At 40.4% G+C, this 19858-nt stretch overlaps 1 protein-coding gene across 1 annotated transcript in view; it reads left to right on the top strand.

The window, feature by feature from the left end:
- Positions 1–5053, top strand: part of LOC122920408 (single-stranded DNA-binding protein 3-like) — a 443360-nt gene extending 438307 nt beyond the window's left edge. The window contains exons 17-18 of the mRNA XM_044269882.1: positions 226–327; positions 1727–5053. Coding sequence (XP_044125817.1) covers positions 226–327; positions 1727–1756 — 132 coding nt within the window. The 3' untranslated portion in view covers positions 1757–5053. The remainder of the gene's footprint in view (positions 1–225; positions 328–1726) is intronic.
- Positions 5054–19858: the final 14805 nt, after the last annotated feature.

Raw genomic sequence — 19858 nt, 5'->3', positions numbered from 1 at the left:
ATATTTTTTAAGGCAATTAGAGTTCCTAATTTTCAGCTACCTGTTTGCTTTAAAGCGAATCTCAGAAGTTTAGTAGTTGTTAGAAGGAACCAGCAACAATTATAACAATATCTCCTGTGCAATCTGGTAGATTGTAGGAAGCAGGGTGATCACCTGATTGATGTAGTCTCAAAACGTGTTGTTGAGTTATCAAACATTTTCTGAGTATCCATGTTTCCATTACAGAATTCTCCGAATAACATGGCAGGGATGAATAATCCTCCCGGAACGCCTCGTGATGATGGAGAGATGGCCGGGAATTTCTTAAACCCCTTCCAAAGCGAAAGCGTAAGTGTTCTACAGGTGCCTAACAAGACTTTGGCATTAGATGACAAATCAATTTTTCATCCTCAGTTAAAGGGAATGTATCACCTATCTTTTTTCTACTAATTAAAACAAAAATTATATATAACAGGAGAGATTTATCAAAACTGATGCAAAGTCGAACTGGCTTAGTTGCCTAAAGCAACCAATCACATTCCACCGTTAATCTTTCAGAGCTCTTATGGAAAATGGAAGGCGGAATCTGATTGGTTGCTATGGGCAACTAAGCCATTTTGCCTTTACACCAGTTTTGCTAAATCTCCCCCACTGCGTTCCCTGTGCATGATTATGGGTTCATCCATCTTGCCTGAGCTGTTAGCATTCAGAGTTATGATTAACAACAGCCATACAAACGTAGAAAGCTGCAGACTGGAGATTACTTTTTTACTTCTGTAGTGAAGTGTTGTGAGCTTAATTATGTCAGATACTGTGTTATCTATATATAGGCATTACCTTTCATGGTAATCCTGCTTGTAATGATAATTAGATCAAAGCTGAAAAGTGATCTCTACAGAACAGAACATAGCCTATTATGAGACTTAGTGGACAATGTGAGAACTGGAAGATTTTAGGACTTTTTAATGGACACTGAAAATAAAATAAAATAAATCACCAAAAATTATGAAATGTGTTTAAAAGGGTTTTCTGAGATTTTCTTTACTGATGACCTATGCTGTGGATAGGTTATCAGAATCTGACCGGTGTAGATCCAACACCCAGGACCCTCGCCAATCAGCTGTTTTGAGAAAGCAGTGGCTCTCTTGTCAGTGCTGCTGCCTTCTTGTAGCTTACCAAGCACAGCATTGTCCATTGTATAGCAGCTGTGCTCGGTATCGTGCTCAGCCCCATTCACTTCAATGGGACTGAACTTCTCCTAGGCCACGTGACACACGAATGTGCTGTCACTGCCCTAGGAAATCAGACAGAAGGCCGCAGCACTCACAGGAGCGCCACTGCCTTCTCAAACAGCTGATGGACAAGGGTCCCAGTCCCGGGTGTCAGACCCCAACGATCCGATAATGATGACCTATCCAGAGGAATCTCAGAAAACCCCTTTAACATGAAAACTTGATTAAACAATAGGTCATACTTGTATACTTGACATCTGATGCCAGTTGTACACATGATGTCTGATGACTTTGATGCCACATTTCAAATCAACTGCATGTCCATTCAGTTACAGGTTTCACCATTTACAAAGCATTATTCACTTGAGTGGTGGGGAGCCCCAATGCCAGACACAGGCCACAGAGTTATGGCTGCTTCTGGAAAACTAATTTCATTATTGCTGATGATCTGTATTTCTGTGCTTTGTGAAGATTTCTAGTTACTTCTATGTGACACTGTTTTCTCCTCTTCGCAGTACTCACCCAGCATGACCATGAGTGTGTGATCCTCGTATACACCAGTGCATTGAGCCTCTCAAGCGGAGAACTGTCCAAGCAGTGAGGATTACAAATTAGTACATTGTATATTTAAACGCAGGAAGGTTCACACCCTACAGGCTCCTCTGCAGACACTAAAAGATCCTTACAGAGCAAATGAACTGTATCTCTGCAACGACTTGACCTATGAAACAGTGGTGTTGAAGAAGGACATTTCAGCCACAACCTTGTGAAGTTTCTTCTTGCTCTTCTGCCAAATCCCAGCTTGCAAAGAATAGAGATATTTCCACAACTAGTGAAGCTGAGGTTCCGCTTTCAGCTAAGTAATTCGAGTAACTATCAACTCATATAACTGAAACAAATCAAGAATTATAGCTCGGCTTCAAAGGACGAGTATAGGGAGACTTCAACACTACCATGAAACGTGGGATTCTTTTGTGCCAGGAAACAAAGATCTTCTGACATTGAAGAGTTTAAAACCTATATCTGTGCAAGTTTCTGATTTTATTTATTAGATGTCTTTTTACTTTCTGGATCATATGGAGACCCAAACTCCTGTTGTCTTACCTCCATTGCAGTGAACATAATATACTGCAGCCCCCCCCCCCCCCCCCCCCAAAAAAAAGTCTCTAACTGCAAAGTGTGTCATGCAATATCCATTCAGACTCATAAGCCAACTGGCGACAGAACAGTATTGAAAGCCCCTGATCGTTGTCCACATTACTTCTTTCTCCTGGAGAGTACTCTCTGAAGACAAATTGAAATGAATATGATTCCGAAAATATTTTTTAATTAGTATGTACAACATGGGCCTTCTATATATAAAAAAGAAAATACATAGAGGAATATAAAGAAAGCAGAAGCATAATTAATAGTGGACAATGTTGTAACCCATAGTAATCAAGCAGATTATACATTCTAATATCACTATACAGCTTATAGCTGCCAGCCTACCAAACTACAGTTAGGTCACTGTGCCCAAACACATTCTAATGACAAGTGTCTGTGTATTCTCCTGTACCGCCCTCTGCATACCACTGGGATGATAAATAATAGTTAGGAAACAAGTAACTGCATCTGTGGTAAACTCAGTTGAATTAAATATTTTTGAAGGCTATGTCTACCTTTGCAACAGATGAAAGAATGTAATTAATGACTGCAGAATCAGACTACATACAGGTTTGTGGTTATGTGTGGAGACACATATGTCTGCATAGGAGCTGTCGACATGAAACTGTAAATGATTTAAGACAATTAGAAAAGTTTTTTTTTTTCAGTTTTAATTGTATATGCATTGGAGCAATTAAAGGATTGGTTGCAAAGGTTGACATAGACTATAAAATCATTTGACACAAAGGCAGCTGATAAAACAATATACACAAACCAACATGTAAATACTGCAATAAATAATATCCCGCTGTCTCAGAATACTCGGCAATCCCTTTGTAATTGGGGCACATCCTATGGAAATACACAATGTATATTATAACAGCTTGGGCCTAATGAATGAAAATCTTGAAACCCAGCATTTCAATGAAAGTAGTTCTTCTATGAATAAATATACCAGATCATATTCAAGAGCTAAAGATCGGGTAGCTAATGCTATCCTTCTTCCTATGTATATATGAAGCAATATCCTATAGGCCAGTACACAGTTGTAGAAATGAAGATGGTGATTTATCAAACTGGTGTGTAAAATAGAACTGGCTTAGTTGCCCATAGCAACCAATTAACTTCCACCTTTCATTTTCCAAAGGAGCTGTCAAAAATGAAAGGTGGAATCTGATTGGTTGCTATGGGCTACTAAGCCAGTTCTACTTTACACCAGTTTGATAAATGACCCCAATATCTTTGGCATAAGGTGTATGCTAAAGAGAAAACCAGTTCAATATAGAGAACATGTCAGATTAAATACAAAGCAGGGAGTAAGTTGACATGTATTGCTGTATTTCATTGTAAATGTCCATGTGTTTTAAAGTCAGGTTAGGAGAATTGGCTGCAATGAAGCACTGGACAATGTTATGTGAGGTTCCTGTAATAGCCATGTATGTGTCTTCCAATCAGTAAGGTCCATCTGTGTTGGTCCATGAGCATCATAAGTAAGTCTTATACATCTGGAGCTATTGTTTGAAGCCCATTGTTATGTAGGCACCTCATCCATTCTGTGATGTTTGGATCAGTAAAAAGACCCTCTACACAAGCAGATGCATCTTTTAGAGCCTGTCCTAATCTGGCACTTTAAAGACAGCGCACAGAAAAATGGATAGATATCGGAATTGATGAGGTCATATTCATCCTATTCTTTGTATTCTCTCTCTCTCTCTCACTCACTCTCTAAAAACACAATTAGAATGAGAAACTAAAGATGGTCACCTGGGTTTACATTGGGGAAATACATAGATAATGATCAGGGATAGATTATTGGAAGGGCAAATGACGCAGTTGCCCATGGTCCTCTACCATCTGTGCTATGAGTGAACTTCCATAAAAAAAACATTCAAACAAATGAAAGTTCACTGTCTTCTAGGGACAACGGGCCACCATAATCTACATACTGAGAGTGTGAAAGTATGCCAACAGTATCATGACATAAAAATAAATGTCATTTTTGTTTCAGAAGATGGGAAGATATTTTGCCCAGAGGCATTCTCCAACACTGATTCAGTCATAGTAGTGGTTCATTCTTGCATATTTGCACAGCAAATCCTTTGGGATGGGACTACATGGTGCTTTTCTGTCTACAGTAATGTACAGTAATAACTCCAGCACACAGTCATATTTCATCAACTCTGTGTGTTTAATAAACCATCTCCTTGAATGGTGTCCTTTTTGCATTTTAATAGAATTTAACCAAATCCAAATTTAGCCAGGAGACCTTTCTGACACACCAGATAGCGGAGCATGCTTGGAGAATTTTCCTGTCAGATCAACATGCCACCTATGCTGATTAACCTGACAGTTCTACAATTGGTCATCCAGATATATGCGCATGAATATATATATCTTACATATTTGAAATCCACTTTCATACATGGAACCCTTTTATGACTCTTAAATGGGAGGAGACTATTTAGGTCTGGAATACTACTGTGAAATATTAAACCGGGCTTGTGAACCTCTTCAAGGCAACAGCACAGACTAAAGCCGAGCTAATGAAGTAACTGTAAATATACTTCACGGGGGAGCTTTTTACTTCCTCCCTCTTGGAGCCTGCAGGGGTTAGGGTTGTTGGAAGGGCAAATATGAACTGTCTCTTACATAATAGATGACACATTTTAACTTTCTTATGAAGGATTTTTTTTTATCTAAACATAAAGGACCTCATTACAAAAGATGTCTGTGCTTTTTCTTTGTTGTTCTATTGGATTTTTTTCTATTGTATCCCAAAGCAAATTTGTACAGAATTATGCTATTGACCCACATCCTTCCTATTCTTAATTTTTATACTTTTTTTTTTTTCCTGCAATGTCTGCGTTATTCTAGTGTGATGTAAAATACTGTAACATTAGGACAGGATTTAAAAGACAAAAAAATAAAACTGTACTGCTATTTGTTCTTTATATGATATGACAGTATTTTGGGATATAAAGCATTCTCTCAAAGAGGCTGCTTTGTATTTTGCTCGTAGGGTTAGAATTCAGTCCTAGATTTTAGTTGTCCAGTGTAATATATATATATATATATATATATATATATATATATATATATCCTGTTATTTGTATGTTCTTTATATTGTAAAAATTCTTTAGACTGAAAGTTGCTTATCAAAAAAAAAAAAAAAAAAAACCTGCATCAATAAATGTAATTTGATTTTTTTCATAATTCTGTCAGTCTCTTTGTTCAAAACATTACGTAGTAATTATCAGAAAAAAAAAGGTATGTCATGTGAATTTGGGCACAAAATTTCTGAGAACATTGTTCCAAATTAACATCTAATATGACTGCAGTAAACAGGAGTGTTTTACACATTTTTAAAGGGGTTTTCCAGAATCTTTATATGGATGGTCTATCCACAGGATAGCCGGTCAGCTTTTCTGGACTAGAGCCAGTAACAAAACTACACAGCTCTATCCATACTGGTTACTGCAGAGCTGCTCCCATTCACTTAGTAAGATAGACTGAAAAGACATTTGTCCATCAATTTCAGCCTGTTATCCTTTCAAGTTGATCCAGAGGCAAAATACCCTTTAAGTACCGGGTCTATTTTTGGTTTTGCATTTTCATTTTTTCCTCCCCATATTCCAATAGCCATACATTTTTAAGTTTTCAGTTCACATAGCAATATGTGGGATTATTTTATGTGGGATTATTTTTTGGGGGACAAGATGCATTTTGGTACCATTTAATTTAAAGGGAACCTGTCCTAACTAAGGGAAACATAAATAAGTGACTGATTCGCTTAGCAAAATGCTGGGTCACTTTCTTTAATTGACCTAGTCAATCTGCCAACATCTTGTATTGAAAAGCTCCAACTGATAATGATGAGTCATGAATATTTATGAGCTCCTGACTCTCCCCGCCCACCTGCTGCTGAATGACAGTTTGTTTCCATATGAATCAGCGGCAGGTGTTCAGGGGAGTGGCTATAGCTGTGAATTCAATATACGCTGGACTCCATGACATCACGCCGGACTCGAATCAGCTCATTAGCATGCGGCATGCAGCATCTTTGTGTGTATATTATGAGGTAACCGTCTGTCACACCAGTAAGTGAATACATCTAAGGTACTTTTTAGTAGTTAATGATTGTATATAATTAGTATATATAAATATCCCTTTAACATGTCTTTTATTGGAAAATGGGGAATTCACCGGCAGGAATGTTTAAAAAAGTTCAGACTTTATTGGACGTGTTGATACCAAATTTTTTATTAATATATTTTTATATGTAAAATTGGAAAAGGTGGGTGATTTAAACTTTTAAATATTTTAATGTTTTTTTTTTCACTTTTTAGAGGGCTACTACATGGGATCTTTTGATCCCCTTTCCTATTCACCCTAATAGAGATCTATAAGGTGAATATGCTTTATACACTCTCCATTCTGAGCTATGCCTCGTTCATTGCTCAGTATGGAGAAAGTCATGGCAGGCCTAGAGCACTTCAGCAACGCCCAGGCTTCCATGGCAACCGATCGGAGCCCCGCAATTTCACTGTGGGGACTCAAATCGGAAGGCAGAGGGAACCACATCTGTCTGACTTCACTCACAAATGCCGTGACCAGCGTTTTGATCTTGGCACCTGAGGGGTTAAATGATGGGGGAGGCGCGAATGCAGCTGTCAGTGCGATGGGTGCTAGCTGTATGATATGGCCAGCACCCACCGTGTATGGAGTGGGCCCACTGCTGAGGCACACTCCATACATCCCCTGCACCACTGTGACTTACCGATATGTCCACGGTGCTTAAAGGGATTAATTTTCCTCAATCAGACAGATTAACTCCATGAATCAACAACCTCTACAGAAATCTAATAAATGTAAACTGTAATATTATTACACTCCAGAAATACATCCAGGCCCCTCTTGAACTCTTTTAGTGAACTTACCATCACCACCTCCTCAGGCAGAGAGTTCCATAGTTTCACTGCTCTTACCGTAAAGAATCCTCTTCTATGTCTGTCTAGGAACCTTCTTTCCTCCAGACGGAGAAGGATGTCCCCTCGTCACAGTTCTGGGTATAAATAGATAAAGGGAGAGATCTCTGTACTGCCCGGATATATGTATACAGTGCCTTGAAAACTTTTTTCCCATTTTTTACGTTACACCCACAACCTTAAAAGGGTTTCTGTCATCACAAAATTCGTTATGTAGCTGGCTGACATTAGCAATGTGCTAATGTCAGCAGTACCTAACTGTGTAACTTTTATCTGCCTACATGCCGCTATTCGCCCAGAAAACAAACTTTTAAAATATGCAAATGAGCCTCTAGGTGCTATTGGGGTGTTGCTGCAGCACCTAGAGGCTCCATCTCCTCATCGTTTGGCACGGCCATTTTGCTTTGATGGACATCTCTGCTCTTCGCTTTGAAAGTAAAATCCTGCACCTGCGCTGTCCCGGCGCAGGCGCAGTGAGTGAAGGACGCTCGCCTGCTGCCGGCTGTCTTCACTTCCGGGGAGCGCTGTGACATATCCGACTAAATGGGACGGTGCAGGCGCAGAGCAGAGATGTCCATCAAAGCAAAATGAGCGTGACGAACGGTTAGGAGACAGAGCCTTTAGGTGCTGCAGCAACGCCCCAATAGCACCTAGAGGCTCATTTGCATATTTTATGTAGGCGGAAAAAGTTTGTTTGGAATGTAGGCGGAATGTAGGCATGTAAATGTTACACAGTTATGTACTGCTGACATTAGCACATCGCTAATGTCAGCCAGCTACATAACGAATTTTGTGATGACAGAAACCCTTTAAATGCATTGTATTGGGATTTTATGTCATAGACCAATCAAAGCCGAATTTCCTTTTTTTCCTAAAATGACTGCTACACGTGTGAGGACATGGAGAAAGTAACTCTGGGAAGGCGGGATCACCCATAATGTCATGCATGCAGCCAGACAGCCCTGTGATGTCACCAGGGTCAGTTTAAGGATAAAATGTGGCCCTGGGCAAAATCAAAAGTGGGGCCCCAAATCTTGTAATAATGTACTAACAGCACAGTTACATTGTCGATTCCGGCCCCCCCCCCTCACCGATTTACACCCCGTAAAGCTCCTCACACAGTTCTTCACCCTCATGGCCCCTCCCCTCACAGCAATGAGTTCCTCTTACTCACGACATCTGAGACTGTTAAAAACTGGAAGTGCTGGATTCCTCTTTAGGGGCGCTTTTCCCCAGTGGAGATCAGGGAAAGCACCCTGTTCTAAAAATGAGCCGCAGCCTTACTAGGTTTCCAGGCTCATTGTTAGTATATCCCAGTTCAGTGATTTCTATACAGAATAATTGAGCAATTTACATCTGATGATTGCAAGTTGTGGTCCACTTGGGGGACTTAACAAAAAGTTTAAAAATAAATAAAATAAAATAAAAGTTTTGAAATTCCCCATTCCCCCCAAAAAAAAAAAAAAATAGCATTATGGGCTATTCACATTTTTTCATCACTTTATCTCCAAAGATAATTGAATAAAAAGTGATCAAGTCATACACAACCCAAAATGGTATTGTCAAAAATGACAGATTGTCCCACAAAAAATGAGACCCCACACATATCTGTGGACATAACTATAAAAAAGTTATGAGGGTCAGAATGTCGCAATGAAAACCCCCCAATTTTTTTTTACAAAGTGAGTCCTGATGAGGCTTAGCTTGCTGCAGTGAGCAGGCCTATAGCGGTCCCGAGCGTGAGTGCTGTTAGGGTTGCCACTAGTGTTGGGCGAGCATTGTGATGCTTGGAGTTTTGAGTGTTGAAAGGTGTTAGAGACCCAACAGTCCTTTTAAGGACTATTGTTTTATCTGGCTGCAAAATATATTAGGGCAACGTGCGCTAAATTCTGTGCAATTGTTTGGCTGCTGATGACAGTAGCGACACAACCTGCGCTACATCTCCTGTGTAACGTTTGCGCATCATAAATATCAGTGACATTCAGTAAAAAATTTTTTGCTGCTGGTGACAGCGACATTACCTGCGCTACATCTCCTGTATAACATTTGAGCATCCTAAATATCTGTGACATTCAATTTCATTTTTTCATCGCTGGTGACAGCGACATAACCTGCGCTACTTCTCCTTTATAACTTTGTGCATCCTAAATATCTGTGACATTGTTTAATTTTTTTTGCCGCTGGTGACAGCAACATTACCTGCGCTACATCTCCTGTATAACGTTTGAGCATCCTAAATATCAGTGACATTCAGTTTAATTTATTTGTGCATACACTTACAAAACCTGCGCTACTGTACGTGTGACATACTTGCAAGCATATAATTTGCATTTAATATGCTTAAGGCGAGCAGTAAGGGACAGGGAAGTGGCCGTGCTGCTGATGGTGCACACAGAGGCCGTGGCGAAACTGTGCCTGCTGCCAGAGCACAAGAAACACACTCATACACGATACCTAGCTTCATGTCCCAGATTGCAAGGCGGTGCACGACACCACTCTCAAAGTCACACCAGTGCGACCAGGTGGTCAGTTGGATTGCAGCAGATAATGCTTCCAGTCAGTTAAGCACCACCCTGTCTTCCACAAAGTCCAGTCTCGATATACAAGAGTCTGGTCAACAGAATCCTCACCCTGATCCTTCTTCCTCCCACCATGGAGAGTCTTGGAAAACAAGTGATCACACACTTGTATATTCCGTGGAGCTATTTTCATTGCCATGCCTTGATTTGTGCTTCTCACCAAGCCCACTTGAAGAGGGGCATGAGGAGATCTTGTGCACTGATTCCCAAACTGTTGAGCATCCACAGTCAGAAAAAGATGATGGTGGGGAACGGCAATTAGTGTTTCACGAGGTGGATGATGATGATGATGATGAGACACAGTTGCCAATAAGTCAACGGCAATTAGAGTCTCAAGAGGTTGATGATCAGGATGAGACACAGTTTTCAATAAGCGAGGTTCTTGTTAGGTCAACAATTCAGGAGGATGACCAGAGTGCGGAAGTGGAAGAGGAGGTGGTGGACGATTAAATCACTGACCCAATCTGGGAAGGTGGCAAGCCAAGCGAGGACAGCAGTACAGAGGGGGGGGGGATCGGCAGCACTGCAACAGGCTGGAAAAGGCAGTGGGTGGCAAAAGGGAGAAGGTGGGCCAGACCAAACAGGCCCACAACTTTTCCCCGGAGCACCCCCTTGTGGCAATCTCCCTTGCCAAGGGGTAGGTGTTCTGCAGTCTGGCTCTTTTTTGAGGAAAGTGCAAACAATAAAAGAATTGTGATTTCCAATTGTTTTACGCAACTGTGAGGAATCAACACAGATGGTGAACAGCGATTCTACTATTATCAGCGTAACATCCCACTTTTGTGTCTTCTGAAACGCTCGCTGCTCACAATGAAGGCAGGCGCTTTGCATGTGGAAGAGGTGGAAATGGGGGAAGACAGTACACAGGGTAATAGCCAGACCACCCTCCATTCGTTTTCTCAGCGCAAATTGGACGATGAGGAGGAGGAAGAGGATGAGCTGGAGACGGTTGCCTACACTACAGAGGGTAGTATCCATAGCAGGTTTATTCCATCTATTCAGCTTGGATGGGCCGAAGAGGATGAGGAGATTGAGAGTCAACTTCCTGATGAGGACAGCGAAGTCTTGTCTGTTGGGACTCTGGCACACATGGCTGACTTTATGTTATGCTGCCTTTCCCATGACCCTCGCGTTATACGCATTTTGGCCAACACCGATTACTGGTTGTTCACCCTTCTCGACCCCCACTACAAAGAGAACTAATCATCTCTCATTCCTGTGGTGGAGAGGACTAGCAAAATGGTGCAATACCAGAAGGTCCTTTTGGAAAAAATAACTCCCAAAATTTCCAGCTGACAATGCTGGCAGCAGAGTACGTGGTTCCTTGAGCAACCGAGGAGACAAGATGAGGGGAACACACAGCAGTTCCAACAGAGGCAGAGCAACACTCTCCAAGGCCTGGGACAGTTTCATGGCACCCTCGCCCTGATGCGCGGCCTACTGTCTCAAGGAGGGAAAAGTTTTGGAAGATGGTGAAGGAGTACGTAGCAGACTGTGTCAGCGTCCTCAGTGATCCCTCTGTGCCTTACAACTATTGGGTGTCCAAGCTGGACACGTGGCACAAACTGGCGCTCTACGCCTTGGAGGTGTTGGCCTGCCCTGGTGCCAGTGTTTTGTCAGAACGGGTATTTAGTGCTGCCGAGGGCATAATAACTGATAAGCGCGTCTGCCTGTCAACTGAAAATGCTGACAGGTTGACTCTTATCAAAATGAACAAGGCCTGGATTGCCCCTGACTTCTCTACTCCACCAGAGGAAAGCAGCTGAACATAAAGGCACTTTTAATGTGGCTTTTATGGTGTATTGAATACAATGTATTCCCATGCACCCCATCCACCATAAAAAAGGGTATATAGTTCAATCTTCCTTTTCTCGTCCTCCTCCATAATATCAATATGTTTATTAGGCTGCCCTTGCTCCTAATGTTTTAAAGGGTCATCTCAGCAGCATACCCTCACCCCTAATGTTTTAGATGGTCAGTTCAGCAGCAGGTCCCCACCTCTAATGTTTTAGATGGTCAGCTCAGCAGCAGACCCTCACCCCTATTTTTTTAGATGGTCAGCTCAGCAGCAGGCCCTCACCCCTAATCTTTTAGAGGGTCACCAGCAGGCCCTTGCTTCTAATGTTTTTGAGGGTCACCAGCAGGCCCTCAATTATAATTTTTCAAGTGTGTGTATGATGCCAATTTTTCCTCTAAAATCGATTTTATCTTCTGTTTGGTGCGTATTATTGTCATCAGGGCCATCTTTAACATTGATTGGACCCTGGGCAAAAATGTACTTGGTCCCCCTGGATCCCGCCTTCCCACACCCTAGCATGCAATCACGCCCTCCACCACAACACACACACACACACAAATCCACACACCTGGTAGAGTACAGTAAATGACTGTAAATACTTCCAGTTCTGATGACTCTAGTGGCTCAGGATTAGTGCTCTGGGCAGCTGGGCTCAGGGCTAGAAGAGAGCACCGCTCTGCAAGAAGGAGACCGGGGCTCAGCTCACCCTAGTGTTACAGTGCACCCCAGCACCCCACAGTATGTACCATAGCACCCTATAGTATACAGCACCCCACAGTATGCAGTATAGCACCCTATAGTATACAGCACCCAACAGTATACAGCATAGCACCCTATAGTATACAGCACCCCACAGTATGTAGTATAGCATGCTATGATATACAGCAGCCTACAGTATGCAGTATAGCACCCTATAGTATACAGCACCCCACAGTATGCAGTATAGCACCCTATTGTATACAGCACACCACAGTATGCAGTATAGCACCCTATAGTATACAGCAACCCACATTATGCAGTATAGCATCCCACACTATACAGTGCCCCACAGTATACAGCACTCCACACTATACAGCACCCCACACTATACAGTATACAACACCCCACAGTATACAGCCCCCCACAGTATACATCACCCCACAGTATAGCACTCCACAATATATAGCACCCCACGGTATACAGCACCTCACAGTATACAGTATACAGCACCCCAAACTATACAGAATACAGCACCTCACAGTACAGGAGCTTACAGTATATTAGCATGAACCTAAGGAGGAGATCAGGAGTGTGGTACCAGTACATTAAAATCTTATACTGGTTCTCTTGTTTCAGTTGTTTCTGTGATGTAGTGAAATATAATTACACATGCTTCATACGTTTCAAAGGCTTTTATCGACAATTGCATGACATTTATGCGAAGAGTCAGTATTTGTAGTGTTGGCCCTTCTGTTTCAGGACCTCTACAATTCGACTGGGCATGCTCTCAATCAACTTCTGGGCCAATTCCTGACTGATAGCAACCCATTCTTTCATAATCACTTCTTGGAGTTTGTCAGAATTAGTGGGTTTTTGTTTGTCCACCCACCTCTTGAGTATTGACCACAAGTTCTCAATGGGATTAAGATCTGGGGAGTTTCCAGGCCATGGACCCAAAATGTCAAAGTTTTGGTCCCCGAGCCACTTCGTTATCACTAGTGATGAGCGGCAGGTGCCATATTCGATTTTGAAGAAATTCGCGAATATTCGATAGAATATTCGTTTTATATTCGTCGAAATCGAATATTCGTCATTATTTCTGTTATCGCGATTAATATGCGATTTAAATAATCACATTTCGATTTTAACTTAAAGGCTACTCTCCTATTGAAATAGCAATGCGATTAATTCAAGTTATAATAATCGAATAGCGATTTCAACTTAACACTGCTATATTCCATATTCGTTAATTCTAGCCTAATATGGAATATAGCAGTGCTAAGTTAAAATCGAAATTCGATTATTATAACTTGAATTAATCGCATTGCTATTTCAATAGGAGAGTAGCCTTTAAGTTAAAATCGAAATGCGATTATTATAACTTGAAATAATCGAATTGCGATTTCAACTTGGACCTGTTTTACTATGGTTAGCTTGGTAGAATTAGCGAATATGACGAATATATTCGTTATATTCCACAAAACGAAGATAACAAAGTATTCTGCATCTTCGTTTTAGCTACCTATTCGTCAACTTCGCTAATTCTAGCAATCATATAGGAAAGTTTACTATAGAGACAGCTAAGTTTAATTCGCTATGCGATTATATGACTGCTTTTAAAAAAATAAATAGAATAATTATAATACCTGATAATTATTAGAATTATTCTATTTATTAAAAAAAAGCAAAGTAATATAATCGCATAGCGAATTAAACTTAGCTGTCTCTATAGTAAACTTTCCTATATGATTGCTAGAATTAGTGAAGTTGATGAATAGGTAGCTAAAACGAAGATGCAGAATACTTCGTTATCTTCGTTTTGTGGAATATGACGAATACATTCGTCATATTTGCTAATTCTACCAAGCCAACCATAGTAAACCAGGTCCAAGTAGAAATCGTAATTCGATTAATTCAAGTTATAATAATCGAATTTCGATTTTAACTTAGCACTGCTATATTCCATATTAGGCTAGAATTAACGAATATGGAATATAGCAGTGCTAAGTTAAAATCGAAATTCGATTATTGTTGGAAGAAGTTGCTGTTGGAGGGTGTTTTGGTACCATTCTTTATTCATGGCTGTGTTTTTGGGCAAAATTGTGAGTGAGCCCACTCCCTTGGATGAGAAGCAACCCCACACATGAATGGTCTCAGGATGCTTTACTGTTGGCATGACACAGGACTGATGGTAGCGCTCACCTTTTCTTCTCTGGACAAGCCTTTTTCCTGTTGCCACAAACAATCTGAAAGAGGCTTCATCAGAGAATATGACTTTGCCCCAGTCCTCAGCAGTCCATTCACCATATTTTCTGCAGAAGATCAATCTGTCCCTGATGTTTTTTTTGGGAGAGAAGTGACTTCTTTGCTGCCCTTCTTGACACCAGGCCATCTTCCAAAAGTCTTCGCCTCACTGTGCGTGCAGATGCGCTCACACCTGCCTGCTGCCATTCCTGAGCAAGCTCTGCACTGGTGGCTCTCCAATCCCACAGCTGAATCCTCTTTAGGAGACGATCCTGGCGCTTGCTGGACTTTTTTTGGACACCCTGAAGCCTTCTTAACAAGAATTGAACCTCTTTCCTTGAAGTTCTTGATGATCCTATAAATTGTTGATTGAGGTGCCATTTTTATGCAACGCAATGATGGCTGCACGCGTTTCTTTGCAGGTCACCATGGTTAACAATAGAAGAACAATGATTTCAAGCATCACCCTCCTTTTAACAGGTCAAGTCTGCCATTTTAACCCAATCAGCCTGACATAATGATCTCCAGCCTTGTGCTTGTCAACATTCTCACCTAAGTTAACAAGACGATTACTGAAATTATCTCAGCAGGTCCTTTAATGACAGCAATGAAATGCAGTGGAAAGTTTTTTGGGGGATTAAGTTAATTTTCATGGCAAAGAAGGACTATGCAATTCATCTGATCACTCTTCATAACATTCTGGAGTATATGCAAATTGCTATTATAAAAACTTAAGCAGCAACTTTTCCAAATTCCAATATTTATGTAATTCTCAAAACTTTTGACCACGATGGTGTGCAATAACACAGCACACATGTTTTCTGCATAATAGATGTACTCCAAAACAGGGAATCTACAAAAGCATAACACAAACCAATATAAAACATACAGAGATTCAAAAGCAAATACAGAAAACATACAATGAAATCCACAGAAACAAAACATAGTAACATCTAACAAAGATAAAGAGAACACAGTGCTAATAGGAGCACTGCATTATCTTTAGACAACTGATTAGCAAAATAGCAGCTCATTCAAGAAAAAAAAAAAGCCTTTCTCAAAACAAAACAGACAGAAACAGCTTTTCCAGCAGCAAACTTCTGCATGTTTACTATTTCTATTATGGAGACCTTTTGATATGCTGTGTGATGATTTACTATTGCAGGCACACCTCTCTATTTTTGGGAAAAATTTATACAAATTATTATGTCTAATATCCGCTCTGCCTTCAGATAGGTTTTTGAAAGCTAATTTGAATATATTTCCCAGAATTCCATAGGAGCATCGTTCAGTTTACAATACCATGCATAGGCAAATATTTTGCAGACTTGGGGCTCTCCTTAATTAAAAAGGGTACCCCTTTAAAGATGCATATATAGGAGTGCGAAATGCTTTTTGGTACAGAAGGAGGTCTCTCTTTTTCTCTATCACACATAGTCTCTCTCATATATTTTTATATAAAAAAAAAAATCTTTGCTAATATAGGCAAGAAACCATTCCTCTTGGTTTCTAGTGGGATGATATGCAAATTAACATCTGCTGCCTTAGGGTCCATTCACACGACCACAAAATGGGTCCGCATCCGTTCCGCAATTTTGCGGAACGGCTGCAGACCAATTCATTTTCAACGGGGCCGGAATGTGCTGTCCGCATCCGCATTTGCTGATCCACACTTACGCATCCGTGCTTCCATTTCCGCAAAAAAATAGAACATGTCCTATTCTTGTCCACAATTGCGGACAAGATTAGGCATTTTCTATTATAGTGCCGGCGATGTGCGGTCTGCAAATTGTGGAATGCACATTGCTAGTGTCCGTGTTTTGCGGATCCACAATTTGCAGATCCGCAAAACATTTACGGATGTGTGACTGGACCCTAAGGCTTAGGGAAGCTAACTTGCATAGCTTTCCCAGAATACCACAGGACCTACAATAGCGAGTATACGTACTCGCTATTGTAGGCATTCTCTGTTATTAGGGGATTTACAGTAGAGACCTGAACCAATGTAATATATGAAGAGACCTAAAACATCTGAATACTGAGATCCCCAAATGGATATAGAAAATAAGAGATGCAATCAACACAAAAGAGACCTGAGCCCATGTAACATATTACGGGGTAATAATAGATATTATTATATTGTTATATTGGTTATCACATCCACATCATTGCTATCTTGTGTAGGATGTTTATTGTGGTAATTGTGGTCTGCTGTAGACATCCTCTACTGTATGCATTTTTGCTGGGGATAGCCATTAGCAACGGGCCACATGTGCAGGATTTGCTCCCCTGCAAAACTACATATGGGTTTGAGCACTTCCTGTCTGTTTAACACCACTAGTGATGGACAAACATCGGCTGAGATGGTTCACGAGCGCGATCAAATGTTCGCGAACCGCAAGTTTGCGAACCCGAAAAACCTTCAGCTCATATTTGCAGCCACCAAATTCTTAGTAGAAGTGTACAAATAAGTCTCACAACGTGGACAGTGACATACTAGAGGGGGATCAATGACAAAAATTCCAACAAAAAATATGTATCTTAATCAGGGGACATTTTTATGCGTCTTAGAGGGAAATTCTCTGAAATGTGCCCTGTTGATTCCTAAGAAATTTTTATTTTAGGCCACAGGAGTACGGGCCTTAAAAATTAGGCATTCACCTGACATAAAATAAATTCTGATTATGTAGTGCGAGGTACATTATGCGGTCAATGGATAAAAATTTGACTGTAGGCCACTGGACGATAGGCCCCAAACATTAGGCATTCACATGACATCAAAGATCAAGTGATTATGTGGCTGGAGGTATATTACACGGTCAATGGATATCAATTGTACTGCAGGCCAGTACAAATACGAGTCACATACATATGTTCCAGCAGGCCAGTGTACTACAGGCCCCAAAAATTATGCATTTAGAGTACATAAAAGAACAAGTAAGTTAGTGGCTGAAGGCAGATTTCACACTCATTGGATATCAATTTTCCAGCAGGCCAGTGTACTACAGGCCCCAAAAATTATGCATTCAGCATACATAAAAGAACAAGTAAGAAAGGGGCTGAAGGTAAATTACACGGTCATTGGATATCAATTTTCCAGCAGTCCAGTGTACTACAGACCCCAAAAATGATGCTTTCAGCGTACATAAAAGAACAAGTAAGTATATGGCTGGAGGACTATTAAATGGTGAACGGATATCAATTTTACTGAAGGCCAGTACAAATACAGGTCAAATACATATAATTAGAAGAACTAAAAATTAGTGTTGAGCGAGCATGCTTGGCTGAACTGCTGTTCCGCTCAAGTATTGCTATGCTCACCACATCCGAGTGCTTGGCTGAACACTGCAGGTGCTTGAATACAATTGAATACAATGTAAGTCTATGGGAGACACAAACATCAAACCAGACACCCCCTGCTCTGGAGAAAAGAGAGTGTCTGGTTCTCAAAAAAAAGTTTGGAAACTGATAGAAATCCCATCAAAATGGTTAGGAAACAGCATTAAGAGAATAGTGGGATGCGTCTTGGACACCAATTATCAACAACATACAATAAAAAACAACACAGAAACTATATTCCAAAAGCCAGGTATATACAAGCCATCAATCTATTTATGAAACAACTGGAAGGCTTAATCAGCATACCTTAAAATGGAAGCATCATTAAATTTAAAACATTCCAAACCAGCTCTCATCTAACTAATAAACAGTAAACCTCAAAGTTACTTCAGATCAGTTGGATGGCTTGGGTGGACCTGCGAACCTAGATCAATATCATTAGGGAGACAAAAGGTTTTCTGATTGTCCTAACATACAATTCAATAACCTTTCTATACAGTTTTGTCATGTAAAAACTAATTTGCATAAACATGGGCATATGGGAAAGACATGTAAATGAGCAGAATCTGCCTTGTTTTTCAGCTGAAAAACCATTTGCATGGAAAATTGGCAATCTACCCTATTTATGAACAGCACCATCTATTGGTTTCATAGTCTTATGACAAGAGTAATAATCTTGTCATAAGACTATGAAACCAATAGATGGCGCTGTACATGAGTCATGAACAATGCCATCTATTGGTTTCATAGTCTTATGACAAGATTATTAGTGTAGCCTTTTGCATGGAAAATTTGCGATAAAAATTCACGATTAGAATATTCACGATCTACGCTACCTGAACAACGCCATCTATTGGTTTCATAGTCTTATGACAAAACGATTACTCTTGTCATAAGACTATGAAATCAATAGATGGCGCTGTTCATCTTTTTGGGGCGCTAGTAAGTGGGGCACACTGCTCAACACCTATATAGCCTTCGCTAACACTGATGTGTATATCATATTGCTTCTATCATTCACACATCTTCTAGCACTTTATAAGCTTGCTAGGGTGTATTTGAGGACTATTGCCCTGCTTGCAATGACTCATAAACAGTGCAATCTATTAGTTTCATAGTCTTATGACAAGACTATGAATCCAATAGATGGCGCTGTTCATGAGTAGTGTACATTGCAAATATTCAAAGTGCAAATTTTTATTGCAAATTTTCCATGCAAAAGGTTACATTAATAATCTTGTCATAAGACTATGAAACCATAAGGTGGCGCTGTTCATGACTCATGAACAGCGCCATCTATTGGTTTAATAGTCCTATGACAAGATTACTTCTCTTGTCATAAGACTATGAAACCAATGGATGGCGCTGTTCATGAGTAGTGCAGATTGATTGCAAATTTTCCATGCAAATGGTTTTTCAGCTGAAAAACAAGGCAAATTCTGCATGTCTTTCCCATATGCCCATGTTTATGAAAAAGAGTTTTTACTTGACAAAACTGTATAGAAAGGTTATTGAATATTATCTTTGGACAATCAAAAAACTTTTTGTCTCTCTAATGATATTGATCTAGGTGCGCTTGTCCACCTAAGCCATCCAACAGACCTGTAGTAACTTTGAGGCTTACTGTCTCTCAGTCAGATGAGAGCTAGTTTGGGTTTAGAATGCCTCATAGTGCACAAGGCTGCCATTGTAAAATATGATGGATGGATGGATTGATTGATGGCTTGCACATACGTGGCTTTTGGCATATAGCCTTTGTGTGGTTGTATGTTGTAGATAATAGAAGTCTAACATGCATCCAGATTCCCTCTTAGTGCGGTTTTCAAACCATTTTAATGAAACTTCCATCAATTTCTA

The sequence above is a fragment of the Bufo gargarizans genome, chromosome 1, assembly GCF_014858855.1.
Source record: "Bufo gargarizans isolate SCDJY-AF-19 chromosome 1, ASM1485885v1, whole genome shotgun sequence".
In the NCBI taxonomy this organism is placed as follows: domain Eukaryota; kingdom Metazoa; phylum Chordata; class Amphibia; order Anura; family Bufonidae; genus Bufo; species Bufo gargarizans.
Note: the sequence above shows the minus strand (reverse complement) of the source record. Positions and strands in the feature narration are given on the sequence as shown.